This window comes from Xiphias gladius, chromosome 7 (genome assembly GCF_016859285.1).
Source record: "Xiphias gladius isolate SHS-SW01 ecotype Sanya breed wild chromosome 7, ASM1685928v1, whole genome shotgun sequence".
Classification (NCBI taxonomy): domain Eukaryota; kingdom Metazoa; phylum Chordata; class Actinopteri; order Istiophoriformes; family Xiphiidae; genus Xiphias; species Xiphias gladius.
This window is the reverse complement of record NC_053406.1, coordinates 13308156-13331506: the sequence shown is the minus strand read 5'-3', so window position 1 is coordinate 13331506 and position 23351 is coordinate 13308156. Positions and strand designations below refer to the sequence as shown.

Genomic DNA, 23351 nt, shown 5'->3' with positions numbered 1-23351 from the left:
CAGGTGTTTGTATTGAAAAAGAAAATCATTTTATTCGTAGAGTAAACTGTGCAAACTGATGGAAACATTGTCTTACCGCATACATGATCGGTGTCATGCACTGTTCTCTTCAAGAACGGCCACTGGTGTTAAAACTTGATACATGACTGCCTCCCTCTGGTGTAGAAGCAGAAGCAAAATCATTTTGTATCATTTGTTCACAGTGTACTCTACTTAGAGAGGCTGACTGATATTTAATTTAAAAAACATTTTAGAGAAAAGTCCTCTTTGATTTTACATCTATGATTTTTTTTTAACTTAAAATATAAAAATTACAAGAATGACAGCAGAATTGCATATTAACACCGATGAACTGTTTTGCTTTTCTTTCAGTGTTATATCGATGGAGTTCATTCAGTTTTCATATACTGTGCATATAAATCCAAACCTAAACAGTGAAGAAACCAGGTTTTTATTGTTTGTAATTGTAATTTTCACATTTAAACATAACGTTTTACAGTATGGTGCTCAATGGCATCACTGCTGGGTGTTTTCTTACCTTCACTGGACTTGAAATTTTCCATCTGCAGAGGTCAAGGTAAGATGATGTGTTTCATTACCATTTTATTTATTCAAAATTCATTTACACTTTAATTTGCCCAATCACTGCTTCTGTCTGTCCATTCAGCCATTTGTTCATAAATTAGTTTGATACTTTTGTAATTAGGTTATATTTCATAGTCTACAGATATTGACATCACCATGATGGCACATCATTCTCTGCCAAAGCCATCGTCTGATTCTTTTCTACCACTTTTTGTTGACTATATGCCATTTGGCCATTGGAGTTGCATTTATGATTATTTAACTTACTTCCACAGGCAAATATTACGCAAAAATGCCTGGAATGAGTGAGTGAAGAGAGAATGTAGGGAATTAAAAAAGAAGGGGAAAATTCAATTCAGATTTCAGACAAAACCAAAACCTTTCTAGTCAAATTATAGTTTAGAAAACATGACAGAAATGCTGATGCGTGCCGCCTTCCAACTCACTGAACTGTGATTCCTTTAGAGCTACAGTTATATCCCGTCATCACTGTCTGAAGATTTGTATTTAAGCAGGTAGGACAGATGGACCTTCTCACCCCCAAAACAAATTCTGTTTCAGATAGCAAGATGTCCTTGAATATTTTAAATGCCTGTAAGATATCTTGTCAAAACAGTGTGTAGCACTGGGAGAATATTTGCATTGGGATAAAGTGTTTATTTGTTTTGTTTGTGCATCAACAGATAATAACGGCTTATAATGAGACAGTTAAACCCTGCAGAGTGCCTGGCTAACATGTGGTACTTGAAGCTTGGCAATCTGATGATCAACAATATGGTTCATCTTATAATACTGTTTCCTGACATCTTAATCACAAAGATATAGTATGTTTTACTTCCTGATTGATCACAGCCTCAAAGTGAGAAAAAGTGAGTGATAAAGTGAAACACTGGTGAGGTTAAAGACTCTGTAACCTATCACAGAGTTTAGGTAGAGAGTGCTGCTGGAGAGAAATCAATTTGAATCAGAGTGAGCCACCATCCTTCAGCTCACTGGAAAACACTGGCAGAGAATAATTGAAAATTACAAGAAAACCACTTTGCGGTAAGCTTTATTCATATCACAGGAAGTCTGTGCTGTTAAATCTCTCAATATAAAACTGGAAACATTTTATTACATTCAGCGTAGAGAATGTCCTGCATTACCTTGTTAAAACTCTTTAGTTTTTTTTCATCTTAAAACTACATTCAAAAACATGTTAAAATGCAAATAGAAAGTAGACCCGTTGAAATTATACAATACAAAAATACAAATATCTTCTTAGAACACAGTTGGTTATTTTAACGGGCGGCTTTTCACAAGTAAATATGTAAACAGAATAGATCGAATGTGATTACGGTTTCTCCAAAACTAACTTACTCCATTTTGACAAATTTTGTGTTAATTAACATTTTTATTTATGAAAAAAAACCGATTAAACCTCTAAGAGTACAAAAAGTAACAAACATGAAACAACTTGGTAGTATTATCGTTTGCACTCTTTCAACAAGGCTCTTTCATCAAGTGTTGACTTTTTTACATCAACAATACCAGTGTATTGTCTTGTTTGTCGTGACGGTAAATCCGTTTTGCCAAAAGTGCCAGGTCACACTAGAGAGTGGCACAACAAAATTTATTTGGGCATCTGTCAAGATAAGCGTTGTTTGAAGCTACAGACACTGACGTCGAGACTATTTTGACTTGTGGTCACTAATCATACAGTTAGCACAGTCATTTCAAGGGAACGTATTTTTACCATCCTCTCCTGCGTCATTACTGGCAGAAGTAGATGCAAATCACTCTGCATCTCATTTGTGGAGCAGTTTACACTTTGGTAGAGTGGAGTTTTGGCATTGTAAATTTGGATAGCGAACACGTGAACTTGGAGAGTTTAGGCAGATTAATTCCACTGAACGCTGCATTTCCACTGAAATGACACGATTTGGCTGAAATTGTTGCCATCACAAATGATGAATTGACCGGATCATTACAAAGGGGTTTGTTTAAGCGTTGGGTGAGTTCATGCAGATTCCCTTGGCTGCTTACTGTCACTGAAATTTTGAATTATTTTTAGTTTGTATTTTACAATTCACTATAATCATTGGTGTTTACTGTATGTACTTGGTTAGTTTTTACACAACAGTTGACTGAGTGAGTTTAGGAGAAGCCGTCTTCAAATACGACCAGACTAAACCAACGAAAGGCCCCAAGTAGGGACATGCACCTCCTCTACGTGTCTCCCTTCTTTGTTAGAAATGCATAGTAAGAAGAGTGAGATAATGTAGATGGATATTTGTTGTTCAATTCACAGCCACTGCTAAATGCTCAAACATCAATATGCAAAACAGGCAAAGAGGAAAAAATATGATTCATGGAACTTTTGGCAAACTGACTAGAACGTTCTTGCTTAAAAATGTGCAGTCTGTCATACCCTTTTATACCTTCTCCAAAAACTCTTCGTCTTTGCTCACCTCCTCCTAATCCTATCACTTCCTGTGTGTGACAGTACCATGCATCACTCCACTGTCTCCTCCTTTCCTTCCTGTGCTCTTCTACTTTCACCCCTCTGTACTACCTGCATATCACCCCTACATCCTCCCCATGTGAGCAGTTGTGTTTCCCGACCCTGGATCTCTTGCACTCCAGCAGCGATTTTTCCCCACCCTCACACTCCACGTCATCCAACAGGATCCTGACGCTGCTGTCTGCTGCCCCCAGTGCAGCCCTCTTCACCACTGCCAGTGCCGTCGTGAAGCCAAGCTGTCGACACACCACAGTGCCTGCCTTGCTGGTGAACAGGTCATCGCACACTGTCCCCCACTCTCCACGGATGAAGATCTCCACTCTGCCTCGATCTCTTAAACCACCAGCGCTCACCAGTCGCACTGAGCCAACCCTCAGCCTTCGCCCTCCTCTTCCTCTGTTGTAGATGTGACCTCTACCTCTTCCTCTGGGCCTCTTATATACTTGGTTCCCCTCCCCAGCAATTTCTGGCCTCTCTCCAAGCCACCGCTTCTCTTCCTGTACTTTAGGCAGCGTGGCGTTGATTGGCTGTCTTTGGGTCTTGTAGGGTGACATGGTGGGTTTCTGGCTCCAATATGGTGGACGAGGTGTGGTCAATGCTCCACCACGCTCAGGGTAACGTGTAGAGGTCAGAGCCATCTGGGATCGTTTCAGAGATGTTGTGGATGGAGAACGAGGAAGCAGTGGTGAGGTTAAAAGTTTGGAAGTGGTGCTACTAGGGGGATAATGAAGGGGTCTCCCATGTCTCCTTGTTGGACGTGTGGTGATGATTGGGGTTTGAGCAATCCTAGAGGAGACTGCAGTCATGACGGTTGTGCGATAACCTGAGGGAGAGACAGAATCACCCTCTTTATTTGAATATATGTAGTTTAACAATGTGTTAAAGATTTTTTTCCTTTAAAGTAATACAGATCTATACTGTAAATATGAAGCTACTTCCAGCAGCTGGTTAGCTTAGCCTATGGCAAAAAAAACTTGCCTGGCTCTGTCCAAAGGTAACAAAATCTGCCCTCCAGCTTTGCTGGATGTTATTTGGTTCGGTTTTAACACATTAAAACCAAAGTGTAAAAACGCCCTAAGAAATGGTTCAGCACATAATTCCTTTAAAACTGCAATGTAGCCGATTTGGTTACCCTGTTACAGAGTCTGGCTAGCTGTTTCCACCTGTTTCTACTCTTTATGCTAAGCTAAGCTAACCGGCTGTTAGTTGACAACCTATATATAGTGGACAAACATGATAATAGTATTGATTTTCATCCAACACTCTGCAAGAGAGTGAATAAGCGATTCCCAAAATGTCAAACTATTCATCTATCTAATACAACAAAGTGGTGAATTAAGAGCTGAGTATGACTCAGGACCTGACAGCTCACCAAAGCCTTTTAAAGAATTGTTCTCCTTGAAGGCAGGCAAAGGAAAGACATAAACACAGACACACAAAGATGAATGTCCAAACTGAGGCGGATGCACAACCATTTATTCATAATAATAAAGCCAGTATACCTGATTTAACTTAAAGTAGTGCAAATACTTGACACATATATAAGCACCATTTATCCCGCTTTAGACTACCAGCTGAAGAGTGGCATGTAAACTGGAAGTCGGGAATTAACGCCACTTTAGCTAATTCCGCTCTACCTGAGTTTGTCATAAGCTTGTGCAAATGGTTCATCCCCCAGTCTATATCTGAACATGTGAACATCTTAATTAATGACATACCCAGTAGTTAAGAAACTGAACACACTGTAAATAATATTAAATTTCCGACAATTTGACTGCAATTTTATTAACATTTAACGCTGTGAATACTGTTAATCTTTTACTCATTCCAAGATTTTTTATGGTTTCTTTCCTTCCAGTGCTGAGATGTTGCAAAGTAAGTGCAAAGACTGATAAGATGCATAAACAAAAGAACAAAACTGCATCAAAGAATTGTCTGTTTTGGGTGGCTATGGATTTATGGAGTCTAACAAGAGGTAAAAATATATAAGTAATAGCCTATTAAACAATAGCCTATTAAAAGATAAAAATTTCGGTTTTAATAGAAAATGTTATTATAATCTAATACAATAGAAATTATCATGAGTTCAGTCATTTTAATGGACTGTAAAACAGTTTTTTAAAGTAATGTGCAAAACAACCCGTTGAATAATTTAAAATAAATAAAATACTATCTCATTTATAAATTAAGCCTATTTGCTGTTTTACTGTCATTTATTTATTACCTCGCTTAGCACCTGTTTAATCATCCTTTTCTATTTTCTAAGCTAAGTAGCTCATCTCCAACATACTGCACAGGCTAAAATAAAATATTTTTGGCATTTTTTGCTATTCTTGCATATTCAAAAAAAAATTTATGGAGCTTTAAATAAAATGCTGTAATAGCCAGAATTGTACTATAATAAAGTCCATATCTACCCTGTAGTACTTCAAACTGATATACAGATCAAAAAGTGGTGAAAAAAACGTCCCTTTGCATTTTTAAGTCAAACTTACCTGCCAAACAGTTTAAATTTCATATTTCATATGGTTTTAGTTCCATATAACTTTGAGTCAGTAGACTGCCTGCAGCCGACATCTGTAGCAACTAAGACCCCAGCAAACGTGCAAACGTGATATATAGTTTTCTAATTATATTATTAGTCTAATTATTCTAAAAGTGATGTGATTTTATCACTTGAAAGTAAATTGCAAAGAATCTTCATTTATTATATTTGAAAATATACCTGGAGTTGGAAAATGTTAATTTAGCTAATAGCATGACATAACTAAAATGTAAAACAAAAGTAAAGTGCAGTAGAAGAGACCACCTGGTTTGACGCTGTTGGCTTCTCCCCAAGGGGAGGTGTGTACTGGTCTACTAGTGGGCTTAATGTTAGACCTAACCGTCGACTTAGTGTTTGGGTTAACAGTTGACCTAGAAGTTGAGTAATCAGTGGAGCTGGCTTGGTAAACAGGTGCACCAGTAGGCCTACCAGTGGGTGTGGTTGGGGCAGGAGTTGTTGCCATGGCCATCTGCACAGTTGTGGGTAAGGTTGTTGGTTTTATTGTTGTGGCCGAGGTTGTTTTTATTACTGTTGCTTTTATAGTTGCCGTTGTTGGTGGTAATGTTGTTTTTCTCGTTGTTGTTTTTCTTGTCGTCTGCAATGCTGTTTTTCTGGTTGTTGCTGTTGTTGAAGGTGGTAATGTTGTCTTTCTCGTTGTTGTTTTTCTTGTCGTCTGAAATGTTGTTTTTCTGGTTGTTGCTGTTGATGGTGGTGGTGGTTGAGTTTTTCTTATTGTTTTTCTTGTTGGCATTGGTGGTTTTATTATTATCATAGGTTTTCTTGGTGGTTTTTTTGTTGTTGTTGTAGTTTGTCTTGTCATTGTTGTGGGAACAGGTGTTGTGGTCGGTTTCTTGTTGATTACAAACTCTGCAAACAAAAAAAGGAAAAAAATCATTTGTACAGTGTCAAAAAAAACCTATCCAGACTTTGAAACATATATTATTTAACTACCTGTTGCACATTGACAAGATAACAAGATTATTAGACATGATTATCTTGTTAGCATTCAACAGATGAAGCTTCAGTGAGGTTTTGGTTGGAGAGTGTAATGTTTGTATGAAGAGCAACAACACAAGAAAACCAAAAGTGAAACAGAAGTTAGCGAGGAATTGTTATAAGAGAAATAAACATTATTTTAAGATTTCCCTTACCTTCTTTGGGGTGGAAGTGAATCAGTTTTCCCTTTATCTTAACATGTGAAGGCTTGATGCTGCATTTTCCTGGTGGAGCTCGCCTGCGGGGTCAAGAGAGAAAAAAATTAACACATGTAACCTATTACATGCTTTCCTAAAGTTCTGTATTATTTTAAAGTACTTCCTGAGTAACTTTCGTTTATTCTAAGAATATTTAATTTAGTCAAGGTTTACACTTGTAGTCCTGGTCCTAGTTAGTTGTTAATCATTTTCCTGTCTGGTGAAGTTTACACTCTCATAGCTGGCCTCTTGACAAGAACAAAAAAAAAAGTATTATTTTAGAGGCTGTCTAAGATTTGATCAGAAGAACCTAAACTTCTGCACCACGCAGTCGTGACGAAGTGCTGTAATGGTTAGCTACCTGGAAGGGTCCACAAACTTAAATACAACTCCTGCTCTGGCTGCGGCACTCGGGGCTCCTGTGGCTAAGAAATAAAGTTCACCTAGAAGGATGGTCAGGAAAAAGGGAGAGGGAGGTGGGGCAGACAAAAAAGAATTTTGGCAAGAAAAAAGAGAGGGAGGTGAAGGAAGAGGGAAGGAGGGAGATATTTACAATGAACATGGATAGGAGAAAGAGCAAGAAAGTAGAGGAGAGAGGGAGAAAAATGGAGAGGGAAGAAAGAGGAGAGAGGACACGTAACACGTTACAAAATGTGTGTTGTGGTAAAAACAAGGGAAGTTCTCTCACATTAAAGGGGTTTGGACTTGAACTGCTTGAACTTTTCAACTTAATTCTCCTCCAGAGCACTTTCAGAGGGAGGGAAGAGATTATCTAAGGCTGGCAGCATTTGTGCAGCTTTCTCTCTTGTAAGTCAGCAGCCTGCTCTCTATAATCCAAACCAGATTCTAAATCAAACCCAACCCTCAACTGGAACATGTAAACTCAGAAATTGAGGCAGTTTACTAAATTAAAATGTTCACATCACTGAAGTGTATTTACCATCACTTGTTTGTTAAGTATAATTTTAAATTTGCAAAGTTGCTTTGAAGTACAGTCGTTTCATGAATCAGTACGAGTGAGTTAATATTAGAAACAATTACACAGGAAAAAATTTGTACTGTTGGGAAATAATAATATAATAACTTAGGTACATTGGTTGGTTCAAATTGCAAATTTCTGACTGTTTGGCATTACCTGCCAAACCTCATTAAAGAACCATCGAGTTTGCGATAACATTATTATATGTCTTACTGGCAAAATATGTTTCTTTTTCAAAGTCAAACACGTACCACGTAATCGTATTAGTTATGCAACACTAGTGTAACATTCCCCCTGAATAACATGTCCCCTGTCACATACAGTCATTACCTGCCTCATCCTCAGCAAAAGAGATGATGTATTTGTAATAACTGTTGATGAGTCTGGGGAATCTGCAGGTCTGGTCTGTTCCCATACAGATCTCATTGTACTGCCATTCACCTGTGGTGACATCCTCCTTTAAAGACATCAGACGCCTAAATAGAAAAAAAAGCAGAGGCACATGTACATCCACATCAGTATAAATATTTCCCTAGAAATACATCCATATAGATTGCATAGCAGAAACACATACCCACTCATGAAATCCCCAAAGATGTAGAGTCCGTTGAGGTTGGGCATTTCACAGCCTCTGTAGATGTATCCTCCTGTCACTGATTTGCCCAACTTGTGGGGGTAGGCAAAGATAGGCAAGATGTCGTCTACACAGACACATGACAACACATCAGGTTATACTCTTACATGACAAGAACACAATGCTATAGTTACGTACAGTGCACTGTAAGTGCATAGAAGGATAAGGGTTGTGCATAGTATTAAAATAAGGCAGGCGGAAAGCTTTGGAGCCTGATCTCACAAACCTTTAATTCACTAAAATTACTGAAAGAGGCTTTCACACAACAGAAAGAGTAAAAACATTTTTCCTTCTCAGTAGCTCGTAAAAAAGTGTAAGTCAACAAAACATGCCATAGCTCACATCTGTATACATTTTGCAGAGGCTATTTCGCTTCCCTCTGTGTGAATATTAAATTCAGTTTATAGAGAGTAAAGTCGGTGACAGCAACCCAGAAATCCAGCTCACCTAGAGATGAGTTTTGGCAGAGTTTGCGATCGTAGCAGCTGAAGCCTTCTTTGGCCCTCCATCCATAGTTTCCCCCTTTGAACATGTGTTGACACAGTTAGTAAACTACTCAGGAAAAAGCCATTGTACAATTCCTTCTTATTGGAGTTTTTTCATTATGCTGTAAATATACTTTTGGACTCACAGAACTACTGTTTGGCTGGAAAAAGAAACATGTAACTTTGATGTTTATTTCGTGCCTTTTTTTTTTTAACTTAACATAACCAGATCCCAGTCACTGTAATTGCCAGGGAGCAGACTGAGATTAAACTATGATGTCCGACTCGCTGTGTGACTGTGTGGTCTTTGAGACAACAGCTTTATATGATGTGGGGCTGAGTAGATAATAACAGCCATTTCGTGTACTATTCAGAGCGAACAACTTCAAGTGAGGTCTTGAATGTAGATGCACACGTGCTAGCAAGCAAGATCTCCCTCCACAATGAAATGCTGCTTCAAACTAAAATCATCGTACCTTTAACAATGAGGTCCACCTCTTCATATTTGTTCTGGCCCACGTCGCCACAAAACATCCTGCCTCTCCCTCGGCCTGTAGCGGGGTCACCACGGTCAATGCAGCAACGCCACATGTTGCGCACTCCATAGGCATAAATCTCTGCAGAGAAAGAAAGAAAGAAATGTACATGTTGAAACAAATAGCACACATCCCTTGTAATGACTGAATATATAATTTACAGAAACCCATTTACATTTCTGGCATAAACTGTAGTTTTGCACCTGTCATAGCCTCAAGACATGTTTTTTTTAAAAATATATATACTGTATATATATGAAAATGGCAGTGTTTAGTAATTCATTTACTTTCATGTACTTAGATGTTTTTCTCAGTAAGAGTGGTAAAGTCACACATTATGTGAACTCTTTAGAAAAGCTAAAATAAAGTTTAGATTAGGCATTTACAATTTTGCCATCCATCTTAAATGTTTAAAGTAACCAGACACGATAACATTATTCCACATATATAGAGTATTCTAAGGGATTTACCAGGTCGCGCTTCATTCTCCCCCAGGAACGGGTTGTCTGATGGAATGCTGTACGGGGCGCCATCGTCATTGTTGTCAACATCAATCCGCAGCACCTTGCCAAGAAGTGTCGACCTATCCGACACAAGGAGTAGACGAGAGAGTGTGAAAGATTCAGAGAGGTACAGAAGTACGAATAGGCCTTGACCTGAATCTTCCATTTGTTTTACTTTCCAATTTGTGTATCCTGTCTTACGTCTTTCTTTAACTCCAAAGTCCCTTTACTCTGTCCCATCATCCTCTTTCTATTTATTGTGAAAAAAAACCCTAACTTCCTCTGGATTGAACCTCCTTGCTTTTTTTATTTTGTTAGTAATATTTCCTTCATCCCATCTTTGTCTTTATCTCCACAACTCTGTTCTTTAACCTTTCACTGATCCTCCTCCCTCTTTTAAGATTCTTCCCTTAAATCTTTTAAAAAATTTCTGCAAATCATTCCACCGCATACCCATGTGTTCCTCTCCATCCAACATCCTGCCTTTGGTTACTGTCCACTTTACCTTTCTCTCTGAATCTCTGAGTTTGTCCTTTTCCTCCTTTCTTCCTATTCCTTTATCCATCTTTTTACAGTCTTAAGTAAACCCTCCCCTATCATTCACTTCACACATTTCTCCTTATCCTTATACCCCTTTTCCACTCTTTCCAATCCCACGCTCCACTCTCTCTCCCCTACGCATACCAGTCTGTGGTCGGCCGCAAAGTGTAGTGTCAATATTAGACTTGGCGGGTTTCTCCTCTGTCATTCCCAGAACAGCTAATACAGCATGTCAACAAAACCCCTCAGAAACTAACTAGCTAAACAGATAAACTGCAACTGTCTGGAAAAACGGTGTCGGCATCTCAGCTAAACCATACTAAAAGTTTCGTAAACTGTGTTATTAACCTGATGCTGATAGTGCTTCAAATGAATGTTTTTCTCAGAGGGTTTCCCCACCTACAGTCCTGCTCCGATTTTTGATTTTTTTTTTTGAGACAAAAATTAGGCTACCATTAATAATTAACTTTAGCTCTAGCCTCCCTATGAATTTAAAGGATAACAAGGTTATTTTTATTTTGGCATGAAGCTTTAATAACAATTAAATCGTTTCATATTTATATCATAGTCGCATCTTATTTCGTTCCTTTATCCATGTCCAGGTATTGTCAGTTCCACAATTCAGAGTTAACTATTGCGTATGTATACTACAAATGAGCAGTGATATTTACGATTCCTACCTTTTTGTCTTTTGTTAGTTATTAACATTTAAGCTACTTGTGGGTTAATCAAATGAGAATGAATAATGACAGTTGCATTTTATAGCTGAATGACAAATCTTCATTACAGTAAAAAAAATCCACATAATAACATCCACGTATACATGTGCAGAACTCAAACATTGTGTTTCTGTATAAACATACACACACAATGCACATTTTCCCTTAATGTGAATGAGTCAGAGTAAGTATAATGTAAAGGTCATGTGCTTTGAGAGCTGAGTAATGTTTACCAACAGAGTAAAAGACAAAAAAAATGCCCTGCAGTCCCTTTAATGAAATTTCCTTTCATAAACTATATGTACACCGCTCTTGGCATAAACATATCCTGCCACCTCTCCTTGACTTGTCAACTAAATTATATCACCCACCAGCAGTTCTGGACTTCCACCAAATGCTTAAATGGTTGGGTTTTTTTTCTCCTTAATGAAGAGTGAGAACAACAAGTCCTCTCTGCCTGGTAAATCCAGCTTTAAATTGGGAGGCAATAACTGACAAAAAAACAACACATCTATAAGTGCTGCTCTAAGGATGAACATGCAGCATGAAGTGTTACTCTACATTCAGCACACCTTTGCAGAAGTGATCAGTGAGCTTAATTCTACGTTTCCCCACCATTACTTAGTTCAAATATGTAGTCTATTAATGGAAACCTCCATCTCTCCTAGTCAGTGGCCGGTTCATTCATACTGCTCCTGCAGTAATCTGCTGGCATGCATACATTCAGCCCTGTTAATGCAGTTACATAGTCCATAGTCCAAGTTTTCAGAACCCCTCATTTCAAAGTACACTTAACTAAGGTCTTCTCAATAAACCCTAAAGTATGTTTTGGGCCAATTTTGAAAATGTATTATAAATTAATTATTGAAATCTCAATAAACAAGTGCACAACAGATCTTGGCAGGTTTCAAGGATGAATGTTTATGATAATTTGTTCACACAATTTTTTTGATTTGTACCCTTGAATTACTAATTTGAATTATATGAGCAGGTTCCCAGCCCAAGGAGATGCTTGGTTTATGAGAATTTTTATAGGTGGAAGATAACCAATCTTCAAACAGCTATCATTTACAGCTGTCACTGAGCAACAGTTCTGAAGTTTCTGTTCTCCATAATTTTGACTCTTTTCTTTATTTAACTGTAAATTTAATTAACTGGAAGTCGTTCTTTGCAGAACTGGCTGGTTCTAACTAGTCTTTGGTATTTTGCTAATATACATTTATGTAGACAACACCTCAATGTCAAGGAGATTTTTTGGTCAGCAATTTCTTTTTCAGTAGAGTACTCTAAGGGATGTGTTTATCTTATTTGGTTAAATTATTTTAAATTACACATAAGACTGAAGCTTTGAAGAAGTATGATTTTTTTAACCAATTGTGTGTCAAACTTTTCGTGGGTTCATGTTATAGATGTGCTGCATATATTGGGTTGGCTTTTTTGGCATGAACGCATAGTTTGTTACAACAATAGTGTCCTAGCTCCAGAACCTGATGTGAGGAGTTGGCTGATATTAAACTTAACATAATTATGCCCCTCCCTTGAGCACCTAAATTTGTTAAATTATAATTACTTGTTCTGTGAATTGCCAAACTCCCCAAAGGGGTCACCAGCTCGGCCACCATCACCGATGAAGATGTACAGATAGCCATCATGGCCAAACAGAAGCTGCCCTCCATTATGATTGGATGCCGGCTCTACCACCTCAAGGATGGTTCTACAGCAAGAGAGATAAGAGGAGGATGAATATACTCACGTCATTTGAGACATACATGGATACATTGCAATCACACATTGGAGTATATACACACAAAACCATACAAGCTACAATATGTGCAGTTCAAACAGATGAAGTATGACAGAATGTTTCTGTCTCTTTGTTTACATTTCTACTTATTTGAACTTCTCACCTCTCAGACGAGTGGTCTAGTTGGTTATCATCATATGTTGACAGTGTGAACTCGCTGATACGTATCCTCTCCTCCCTCTTGACAGACACAGAGTAGTACACATAGGCTTTTCTGACTGTTGTGAACCTGGAGGGAAGAAGAGAAGCTAAATGTTAATGTCCAAGTCATGCTTTTCAAATAGTGTAGGCACAGTCACCTTTTCGTTTGAGGACAAGCTGTTCAAAAAAGCCACTGTTGAGTTCTCTGCATAACCCTCACAAATAACCGGTGTCACTGTTATTATGAAAGTATGAACCTTGGGTGCAGAGCTATGCAGAGGAATCCCCTCTCGTCTCCGGCCCATGGTGACGTGAGGACAGCCCGGGTGAGGTTGAGGAAAGGACGGTCGATCCTGGAGCCGTTGGCCAAATACACCCAGACGTAACCCAGCTGCTCCGCCACAAAGAAGCGATGAGTTCCATCATCTGCATGAATCATGGCCACGGGGTTGCGGAGCCCGTTGGCAACCTCCTCTAAACACAACTCCATACAACCTTTAGGATTTTCACGTACCGAGCCGAGGTTAGCATTTAGCTCTGGGGACAGAAAAGTAGATACGCAAAGGGGATTTATTGTATTTATAGATTTATGATCAAAACAAAATCCCTTGACCAAAATAGCTACATATACTATATATACACAGTAAAGGAAACAGGAAGAGCATTGCCAGTCTGTCTGTTGCTCCACCACTTTGGTCCAGACAGAACTCCACAACTGGCTGGATTAACATGAAAATTTGTGCAGACATTCATGGTTCCCAGGGAACGAATACTCATCCTAACTATTAGATCAGACTCATCTATGTGTTAGTGTTGACTGGTGTGTGTGCCTACTGGTGAACATGAAAAACATCTGTCCAACACTGTACCTGCATTTGTCAATACATTTGGATAGCAGTACTGTTTGTCCTTCAGCTCCAGAAAGTCACAGAACTTTCTGCGATCTTCTTCTATTGTTGCCGTCAGGTTCGCAAACTGCTGCGGGCCCCCTATGTCCTCCAAGAGGAGACTGAGTGTGTACCGACACTGATGCCAGTACTCGGAGCAGTAATCACCACACAGTCCAGGCAGCACCCGCATGGGTGTGTTAGCATCTTCAGCATCATACAGGTGGGCAGCGTATGGAGAACACTCCTACAAAGAAAAAGAAACACAAATTTGACAACTACAGTTTGGGTAATTTTTTTTATGATTAAAATTAGAAGGAAGCCATAAATGCCGCATTTTTTTGTAAATTAAATGTGTGCCACTGTAGACGAAAATGTCTGCTCCCTTCTATGTAGATTTTTATCAGGGGTGGAAGTTTTAAAGCATCTATACTTATTAACCCTCTTTTAAGCTGATATGTTTATCTCAGAGGTAGAGTTAAGGGCATGTATGGATCAGATAAACAGAGGATTTGTGTAATTATTCTGCCACAGCCTCTCACCGCCTCACTATAACTGGTCAGGCCTGGGTTATATACAGCCTGTCTGAGTGCTGCCTGGTATAAATGGATCCGAGGAAGGTCCAGTCAGTTATTAAGTCACAACCACACCGTCCACACCCGGAATAGTGAGCTGTAGGCACAGGGAGGCACGGCAACCAAACCACTGTGTGGTCGACTGGGGATCTTTTACTCAGCGCCAGATCAGCCTAACTGATCGTCACCAAAGAAGCAGATCCCAAAGATCAAAGAGCATAACATCACTTTTTTTCCTCATAAAATGTTTGGCAGAACACAAATATGAAAAACCAACTGACCAGAATGTCAACTGATGCACAAACTGTGATTAAGTACAGTGTTGGGGAAGTTTAGTGTTTGTTTAAAAAGTGGGACTTAAATCAATTTCAGTTTGCAGAAGATAAACAAGGTATTTAGTTTCTGATGGATAATTTTTGGAGATGACAACACTTTTCCAAAGAATGTTTTTGGCATTTTGGCAACAAAAAGTAAGTGGAGGCAAGAAGTTTAAATAATTTAGCACACAACAGAAGAACCTCCAACTGAATCTTATTGCTAGTCCACATAGCAGTTGTGGTCCTTGAATCCCAATGTGCTGTTGTCTCTTACTTCCCAAGGAGAGATAAAGAGCAAAGTTTCAGCAGTTTTGTGTCATAGTCTGACACTCAACCTCAGTAGCTGTACAAATTGGGATTACTGCTTATCGTTGTTATCGTTGTCAGTGGTGTTTATAGTCTCTTTAAAAATAATGTCGCCGTGGTCAAAAATAGTATTTATTTGACATTTTGATGCTGTGAGTATCATCATCTAACTGCAACCACATGTTAATAACCTACTGTAACGATAACAAAGAAAACTGGTTGATGAAAACACTCATTGGTAAACATGCACATAGACAAGAAACTACAACTTTTATGTGTACACCTACACAGGCAAAGTTTGTTTGGAACAGTGCTTATTTATGCTTTTACCTGAAGAAGACTACTTATAAATAATTTCCACTCTTATTTCTTTGTGCATGTCAAGCTCCAACAGCCCCATTAACTGTGACGCATTATTATTTATGTATGTAATACAGAGACAGAAAAGGAAGAAAGTTATGTGTGGGTGAGTCACAATGTGTATGTACTGTATGTGTAGGTATTACTGCATGTTTTTGTGTGTATGTATTGGTTTAGTTATTGATTTATTTTGTCAGTGTTCCCCCAGGTTATATACAGGTATGTTTGTATGTTTGTATGTGCATTTATTTATGCATACCCATAATTTCAATATTTTTCACATTCCTTAGTTATTACATAGCTTAGTTAGTTAAATCCCTTAGCATCCAATTGCTGCAATTTGTGTCAAGATTCATATTCCCTCTTGAAGTCATAACTCAGTCAAATCTCAACATGCATACATAATACGCCCACTTTTAGATTCAGTGTGACTTACACTTTCCAAGGATGTCACCATCTCCGTTGTCCATTATAATAAAGGTCCATAAATCCACTTAGAAATCAGAGGGAAAAGATGCTCCTTTTAACTCCAGAACTTGCCTGACAATCGTCATGTTTTTAAGTTTTCTGATTTATTTATTTTTTTTAAGTGCCTGTACATCCAAAATCCATTAATATTGACTATCACTATCACTATCAATGTTTTCTGACATTAGTGTAAACAAGGGGTGTAAGGGCCCTTTGGTTTACTGTGTTGTCAGCCTCTATTCTGAACCCCGACAAAATGCGAGTGTTAACTTTACAACATTTCACCTCATTTATTTGTGTCTCCCTTTTTCTTGGGGCCCCATGAAGTTATTAATGTAATAAGTGGTCGATGTGATATTGTTTAATCAAAGTCGATAAGAATGTATGTTTTTGGCTTTATTTAATTTTGTGCTCACACAGCTGCATAGGTAAATAATACCATTACCTGCCAAAAAGCGAATCTTTAAGTGACATGAAAGTACATTTCTGGGCTGTGATCAGAGCCTTCCTGGGATAAAGCTTTAGCTCTACAGGGAGAAAAACAAAAGCTGTGTTCATTCTGAGCTGCTGGAACAGTTGATGACAGCAGTTTTTGGAGCAAACTGGGGTGTGGAGCAGATGGAAGATGACTGAATTGATGCCCACGCCTCCTACAGTTTGATTTATCTTTTTTTTACCATTCAGTAGGATACTCTATTTCAGGCATGAGTCATGCAGATGTTTCACACAAAGGTGTCTGGTTTCAGAGGCATATAAAAGTAAAGGGAACATGTATGATACTTTAAATCATTGGATGCTGACTCATCATCGCAGCTACAGGTTTACATTGTCTTCACCTTTTCTTGTTTGACCCACTGAAGCTGAAAAAAACAGCCATTGCTCTGAGACAGTCTTATTTTGAGTCCTACTATCGTAGGGTAGGATAAATGCATGTAACTACTAACAGCTGTTCCCTAACAATGCAGCCACTTTGAACTACTATAATTTAGTGTTCATGCTATCCAATTAAGAACAGACTGAAATTCAAACTTGAGAAGGAAATAAAAGCCTTTTTCAGTCTTTCTTACTGGCATCTGTCCTGCTGACTTATTATAGCTGAGAGAGAGAGTTCTCGTGGTAAACAGATGGTTGGTAAATCTGTGAACTTAAATTATGACTTGACCCCTAGGAGAGAGACAGACAAAGAGGACAGTGGGAAAGAGAGATATAGAGAAAAGAGAGGGACTAACTTTGCCACAGCTTTCCTATAAAACTAGGCCTGACCCAACTCCTGTCATTCATAGCTGGAGTCAGATACTGTATGTGGACGCTAAACTCCCGTAGTTGTGATTGTGGTCAGAAAAGGAAAAAAAACAAAAAACAAAAAAAAAACAACAGCAGCTTTTTGGGTAGTGTGTCTGTGTGTTTGAGATTTGTTGTGATATGGTGCATTCACTTGCTGTGGGGAAACCTGAACATCTGCAACTTTCTGTTGCTGTCAGAGCAACCTACACCGGCAGACGTTTTAAACTGAGAGTCTAAACGTTCTAAAACATTCGGGAACACTGCTACAATACTTAAAAGTGCTTATTAAAAATGCAAAAAAGTGCGAAAGGGAAACACTTAATGTTCTGTTCAGTGTTCTGTTCTATTAAGTGCTTGCTAAATCATTTCAGGTTGCCTCAGGTTAGGTTTTGTTGGTTTTTATTTTAATATCTAATGTACTCTGTATATTAAAAAGGAAGAGAAAGGCTGAGCAAAAACCGCAGTTATAACACACACACAAAAAACATACACAAACATACACACACAACACACTTTTTATTCTACACTGCATTAAACTCATGACCTGTGTCTTTTCTGCCAGATTTGATCCATTTCACTGCTTTTATGCATCTCTCTTTCTCATTCTCTCGTTTTCCTCCTCTTCTCGCTCTGCCCCTCTCTTGGAGGAACTTGATATATCCTGTATCCCTGGCCAGAGGAGGAAATGGTTTGTTTGTTTGGTCAGTTAAGCCAGGGGATCATGACAATCTCACTTCTGTCTCCCTGACACACACACACACACACACACACACACACACACACACACACACACACACACACACACACACACACACACACACACACGCACACACACACACACACACTCTCTCTTTGACTCTCTATCTGTCTGCCAGTCTCTCTCCCTCTTCCCTGTGTCATTGATATCAGGAAGCTCCTGCAGTGCAGCTGGAACAGAGGGGGCCTCAGTGTGTTTGCTTTACTCAGGATAAGTGCCCTGGCACTAGGGTAACTTGACCACCTCGAGGGCCTCTTTTACCTCAATCCATCCACCTGGGATTAACCACAACCACAGAGTGGTCCAAAGAAGATTTAAAAAAATATATATATATCTAAACAAGGTGTTTATGAAAACAGAAATAATCATCACTCAAAGAAGACTGAAAACATAAAAATGGAAAAAGTTTGGAACCACATTAATTTTGTTTACTTATAAGATAAGTGCTCATTTAAGAAATGAATAAATTGTCCCTCTAAAGTACCTTGTTAACTAAAAATAGCTCTGTGTGTGACTTTAAAAAAGAGACACCTCTCCAGGCTTTACATATTTACATTGTTCTGGACTCTTTCTTTATCTATGTCAAGCTAGAATAACCTCTGAAAATTGTACATGCGCTGCAGTTCTGTCGTTATGCTCAAGACACAGCCTGTGCTGCTTGGAAAGACACTCGGTAGGCTATAATTACCACAATGACAGAAAGCTATATTTAAGCAGTTAGAGGATTTGTCACTGTCTTTACATAGTGTTTGATGTTTAAAATTTCCAGTAAGACTTGCAGTTTGTGTTTTCCATTCTTTTGGTGTTGGTATCTTTATCGGTGTTGGTAGCCCTTAGCCCGTTTGTTTTGGCTTCCTTAGAACAAAGATCTTATCTGAAGTATACCGACTAGACCCAAATTCTGCTGCACCAGTCATTCGCTCACGATCTTCATGTAGTTCGTGTCTGAGCTGCAAGTTCAGCGCCTAATTATGCAATCAGCGAGTGGGAATGGCTTTGAGGCTCACTGTCTAAGATTACTGAGCTCAGAAAAGAAACGACACCATAGTTATACTGAAATAGAAATAGTCATTATTCCCCAACATTTACTAAGATTGCAATCTCACTTAAAATAGAACTCAAATTTATGACAATATTTAACCTTATTTTATCAGACTAATGCAGCATGAGTCATTGTATTTTTTCTTTTTAGAACTGCTCGGTCTTTACTTCTAAGAAACTGTTACTTTTTTAAAACAAATTCTGTGCTGATTCCTTGCACAATTTTTTACCATCTGCTCACTGTTTGTCTTCTGCCATTGGGATTTTCATCAAATACGGATTAATTTAGCTTACCTATCTACAATTTAGGGTAGCACAGAGATTTCAGTTAATACACTTGACTCTTGAATGTCCAACACATTCAAATTCCTCTGACTCTTGGGGTGATGTAGTTAAACCTTTAAAGTGTATTTTGTGGCATTATCAAGGAAAAAGTACCATAAATGTGTTGTTAAAATGTGCTGCAATCTTTTCTCATACAGTTGTTCTGCATCAACATCTGGAGTCCTGTTAACTGCTGCCTTGTGAGAGAAAATACTAAACAAATGTTTTCTGTGAAGCTGGAAGGAAGAAGCATAGTTTACTCTTTGTGAATTTACTGTATGCATTGCACACATGAGAAAACATGAGCCGGTGAGTCGTCTTTGTTTGACAATTTCAGGTCAAGAATTTGGTATGCAACTATGTCAAAAATTCACTTTCAAAGTTTTGGCTCAAAGGATTTCATCTGACTTTAGTTGTAATGTTCCCATCAAATGGTCATTTTTTGTTCTTTATTCCTAACCAGAGTTAAAAAGTTGACTTTATTGCACTGCATTATTTGGCTCACTTAGGTTAACACAGCCCATTTACAAACTAGCCCTTCAAAAACTCATGAAACGTTAGTTTGCGTTATCCCCCGTGTCTGTTTGTTTGTTGGTTTGTCTGTTTATTTGTCAGCAGGATTACAAAAAAGTACTAAAATGATTTGCACCAAACTGGGTGAAGGGATGGGGCATGGGCCAGGGAAGAACCCATTAAATTTTGGAACAGAGGCTAATCATTTACCATGAATTTGAATTTTTTCCTCTGAAGTCTGGTGTATATTGTTTGACTTTGGCCTTGTCAGAGGTTTTCTAGTTAAGACTGTGGTTTAGCTCTCCAAGCATGAGTAACTAATGTCTAAAAGATGACAACTTCTCCATGTAGCCATTAAACCACATGTTTTGTTGGTTACTGCCCTTAGGTTCTCACTCATGATAAACCACACCACATTTTCCTTTTGGAGTGAGTCAGAATTACCTGACAAAACAAACCAGAGGGATAAATGCTCTTGAATTTTAATGTATTTATAAAACTGCTCAAAATATGCACACCGCGCTGATCTTAAAGACATCTTAGTGCAATAAATCAACACCTCTGCAAACATTTGCAGAAATCCAAATTTACACCTTGCATGAGAGACATATTTAGGTTTAGAAAATCTGAGACTGTATTTTCACTACAACACATGGTGGAAAAGTTTCGTGTGGATTCCAGTGAAAATTAATGTATGTCTTTCTTTTTTTTCTCTAGCAAGTGACGGGTATATGTTTCCAGTGCAATGATAAAGTTTCAGATTGCCATTTTGCTTCACATAATCAAATGCAATTAATAACAAATAATATCCCTTTAACATCTGGATACCCAGGAAGATGAAAGCTTGTCCATTTAATCAAACATAACAGTAATTCTTGAAATAATGTTTCTCTTACCTGGCAGAGGATGCTGCGTATGTATTTGCCGCAGGAGACATAACCTGAACTGTCAAAGTTTTCCATGATGTTGTAAAACCTGACTGATATCTTTCGATCCTCCTCCAGATCACAGCATCCAAACTTGGAGTACTCCTTGCAGAAGACCAATGGCTGCCGGGGCTCAAACGGAGGCTTGTAGTCCAAACACTGGGGGTGACAGCTCCCCCACCAAGCCTGGAGGAGCAACAGCAGCACAGACAGAAGTAGGTGAGGGAAGAAGGTGTGCTGCAGGATGCACTGGGGGACCAAATTACAGGTCTGTAGGGTCATGGTGTAAAAATGCTGTCTTTCAGTTCAGGACAGAGTGGCTCTTGACCCAATAATGCCGTTAATCAAAGTAGTTTGTATGTGATGTTTCAGTATAAGCCAATGTACATGTTACATCTCCACCAGCATCTGTCAAGCACAGGTTTGAAAGTGAAAGTTAAAATCCCTATAATATTTTATAGTTTTTAATGTCCTCATTTGGTGTCCTGGACTCTGCAGTTTTAGGCAGCCATGTGTGAATGTGTGTGTATCAAACACACTGACTCACACCTGCCTGCAAGTTGGCCAGAGACCTACAGAGCGATCAGGATTGCGCTGGTTAAATTATCAACCCACACATCCTGCTTCTATGGCAAGATGGCCCTGTGATGTGTGTATATAAGGCCACACTGATGTAGATCCAGGGAATTTCTTTTGTTGGTGAGGAGATCTGAAGTTGGTTGGCAGAACCGGTGCCCCAAAGTATGGTGGATCACAACACAAATTCTCAAAGGAGATGAGGTTTTCAAGTCTTCCAGTTACTGAAGTTGCTTAATGTCCATCACATGATAATTTCCCAAAAATTAGTTTTCTGGATTTTAAGCAATCCTCAAAAAAAAAACAAAAAAAACAGTCACATTTCTGAGAAGTATTCCAGCTTCTCAGAAAAAAAGGGATGGAATTCAAAAAGCATTTGAAAATTGAAAGTTCTTCAGCCAAAGTTTCTGAAAAATATTTACTTCCAGCTTGAAGTCATTTGGAGAGTCCAACTATGTTTGCTCTGGACATGCGCTCACTTGCTGCACCGGATATAAGCCATACATACAGAGAGACAGACAGCAGGAAAGAATGGGAGAGAGAGACCCTCTTTCATTCAGACACAGAGCCACGCTGCAGCCCTAGCTTAGATCCCTCCCTGCTCGCTTTCTCCCTCCTCCTCCTCCTCTCTTCTTTCCCTTTGCTCTTTCACTCTCCTACAAAGACACATGCATTCCTTCCCATAGCATGTGGTCTATATTGCCCTGAAGTTGCAACTTTCCACCTCTCCTCCGTCTGGGCTCCCCCCCACTTTCAGCATTCCCAGACCTCCTCTCTGTCTCTGCCGTTTCCAGACAGACTCACTCATACTACTGTTTGTGTGTGTGTGTGTGTGTGTGTGTGTGTGTGTGTGTGTGTGTGTGTGTGTGTGTGTGTGTGTGTGTGTGTGTCTGTCTGTGTGTGTGTGTTTGTGTGTGTGTGTGTGTGTGTGTGTGTGTGTGTGTGTGTGTGTGTGTGTGTGTGTGTGTGTGTGTGTGTGTGTGTGTGTGTGTGTGTGTGTGTGTGTGTGGTCAGATGAATCAGAACGTGTGCTGGAAGAGGAGACCAATGGATTCTTAAGGTACAGTTCCAAGTCTTATGTTAAAGAGCAGAACAGCTATAATTGATATTTTTATATACACAATGGAACCCATGACTACATGTATGTAAAAAAAGGTGCTCATAGTGAAAAACCCAAAAATTTGGGTTTGAGGCCAGCTACTTTACTGTTTCGGTTCACTCCCATTGTTCTGATAGTGTTGGTTTTGCTGCAGCAGTGAACTGTTTTCCACAAAAAAGAAAAAAAAAACACACACACACAGACTACGTTGGTGACTAGCTGGTGAACATTAGGCCCTGGTTATACCTGGCATTAACATGCATCTTGGGTTATCCAACCACAAGTGGACAGCTCTAACTACATCAGTTCACACCAGGCATTAGAATGCGTCTTTACATGTGTCTCGAGTGACCACTTGTGATCGGATCTCACCTCCACGCTCTTTATGCAAATAAACATTTACATCAGTTCCGTGTGAAGACCAAATGCAATGTTGTTGCTTTGAACCTGCGGGAGGCAGCATTGCACGGGAGGCACTAATGTCTCGTCTGCCAGACGTTAAAAGAATAACAAATCAAAACAATAGAGACTGGCTCTATTCTTTAGCATGTTCCAGACAAACCAAATCACTCAAGATGTTTGACGTAGTCATTATATATCTCTATGGGCTTTTCAAAATTTTCAGATGTCATGGACAAAGCCAGCTCACATGATTAGTACAACTTGTATTTGTTTGTGAATGAGTTCGTACATCCTTCAGTGTGGCCCAGGAAACATTCACGTTCACACTGCTAAAAGAATGTCACCAAAT

General features: G+C 39.0%; 1 protein-coding gene across 1 annotated transcript; it reads right to left on the bottom strand.

Annotated features, from left to right (window-relative positions):
* Positions 1–1643: 1643 nt before the first annotated feature.
* Positions 1644–22147, bottom strand: si:ch211-136a13.1 (HHIP-like protein 1). Its single transcript, XM_040131185.1, has 14 exons — positions 20896–22147; positions 14037–14301; positions 13425–13704; positions 13130–13255; positions 12793–12936; positions 9931–10043; positions 9401–9541; positions 8887–8961; positions 8380–8506; positions 8136–8281; positions 7188–7269; positions 6785–6867; positions 6063–6500; positions 1644–3911 (listed from the first exon to the last, which is right to left on the bottom strand). The coding sequence occupies exons 1-14, from the start codon at positions 21205–21207 to the stop codon at positions 3136–3138; spliced, it is 3108 nt and encodes a 1035-aa protein (XP_039987119.1). The 5' UTR covers positions 21208–22147; the 3' UTR covers positions 1644–3135.
* Positions 22148–23351: the final 1204 nt, after the last annotated feature.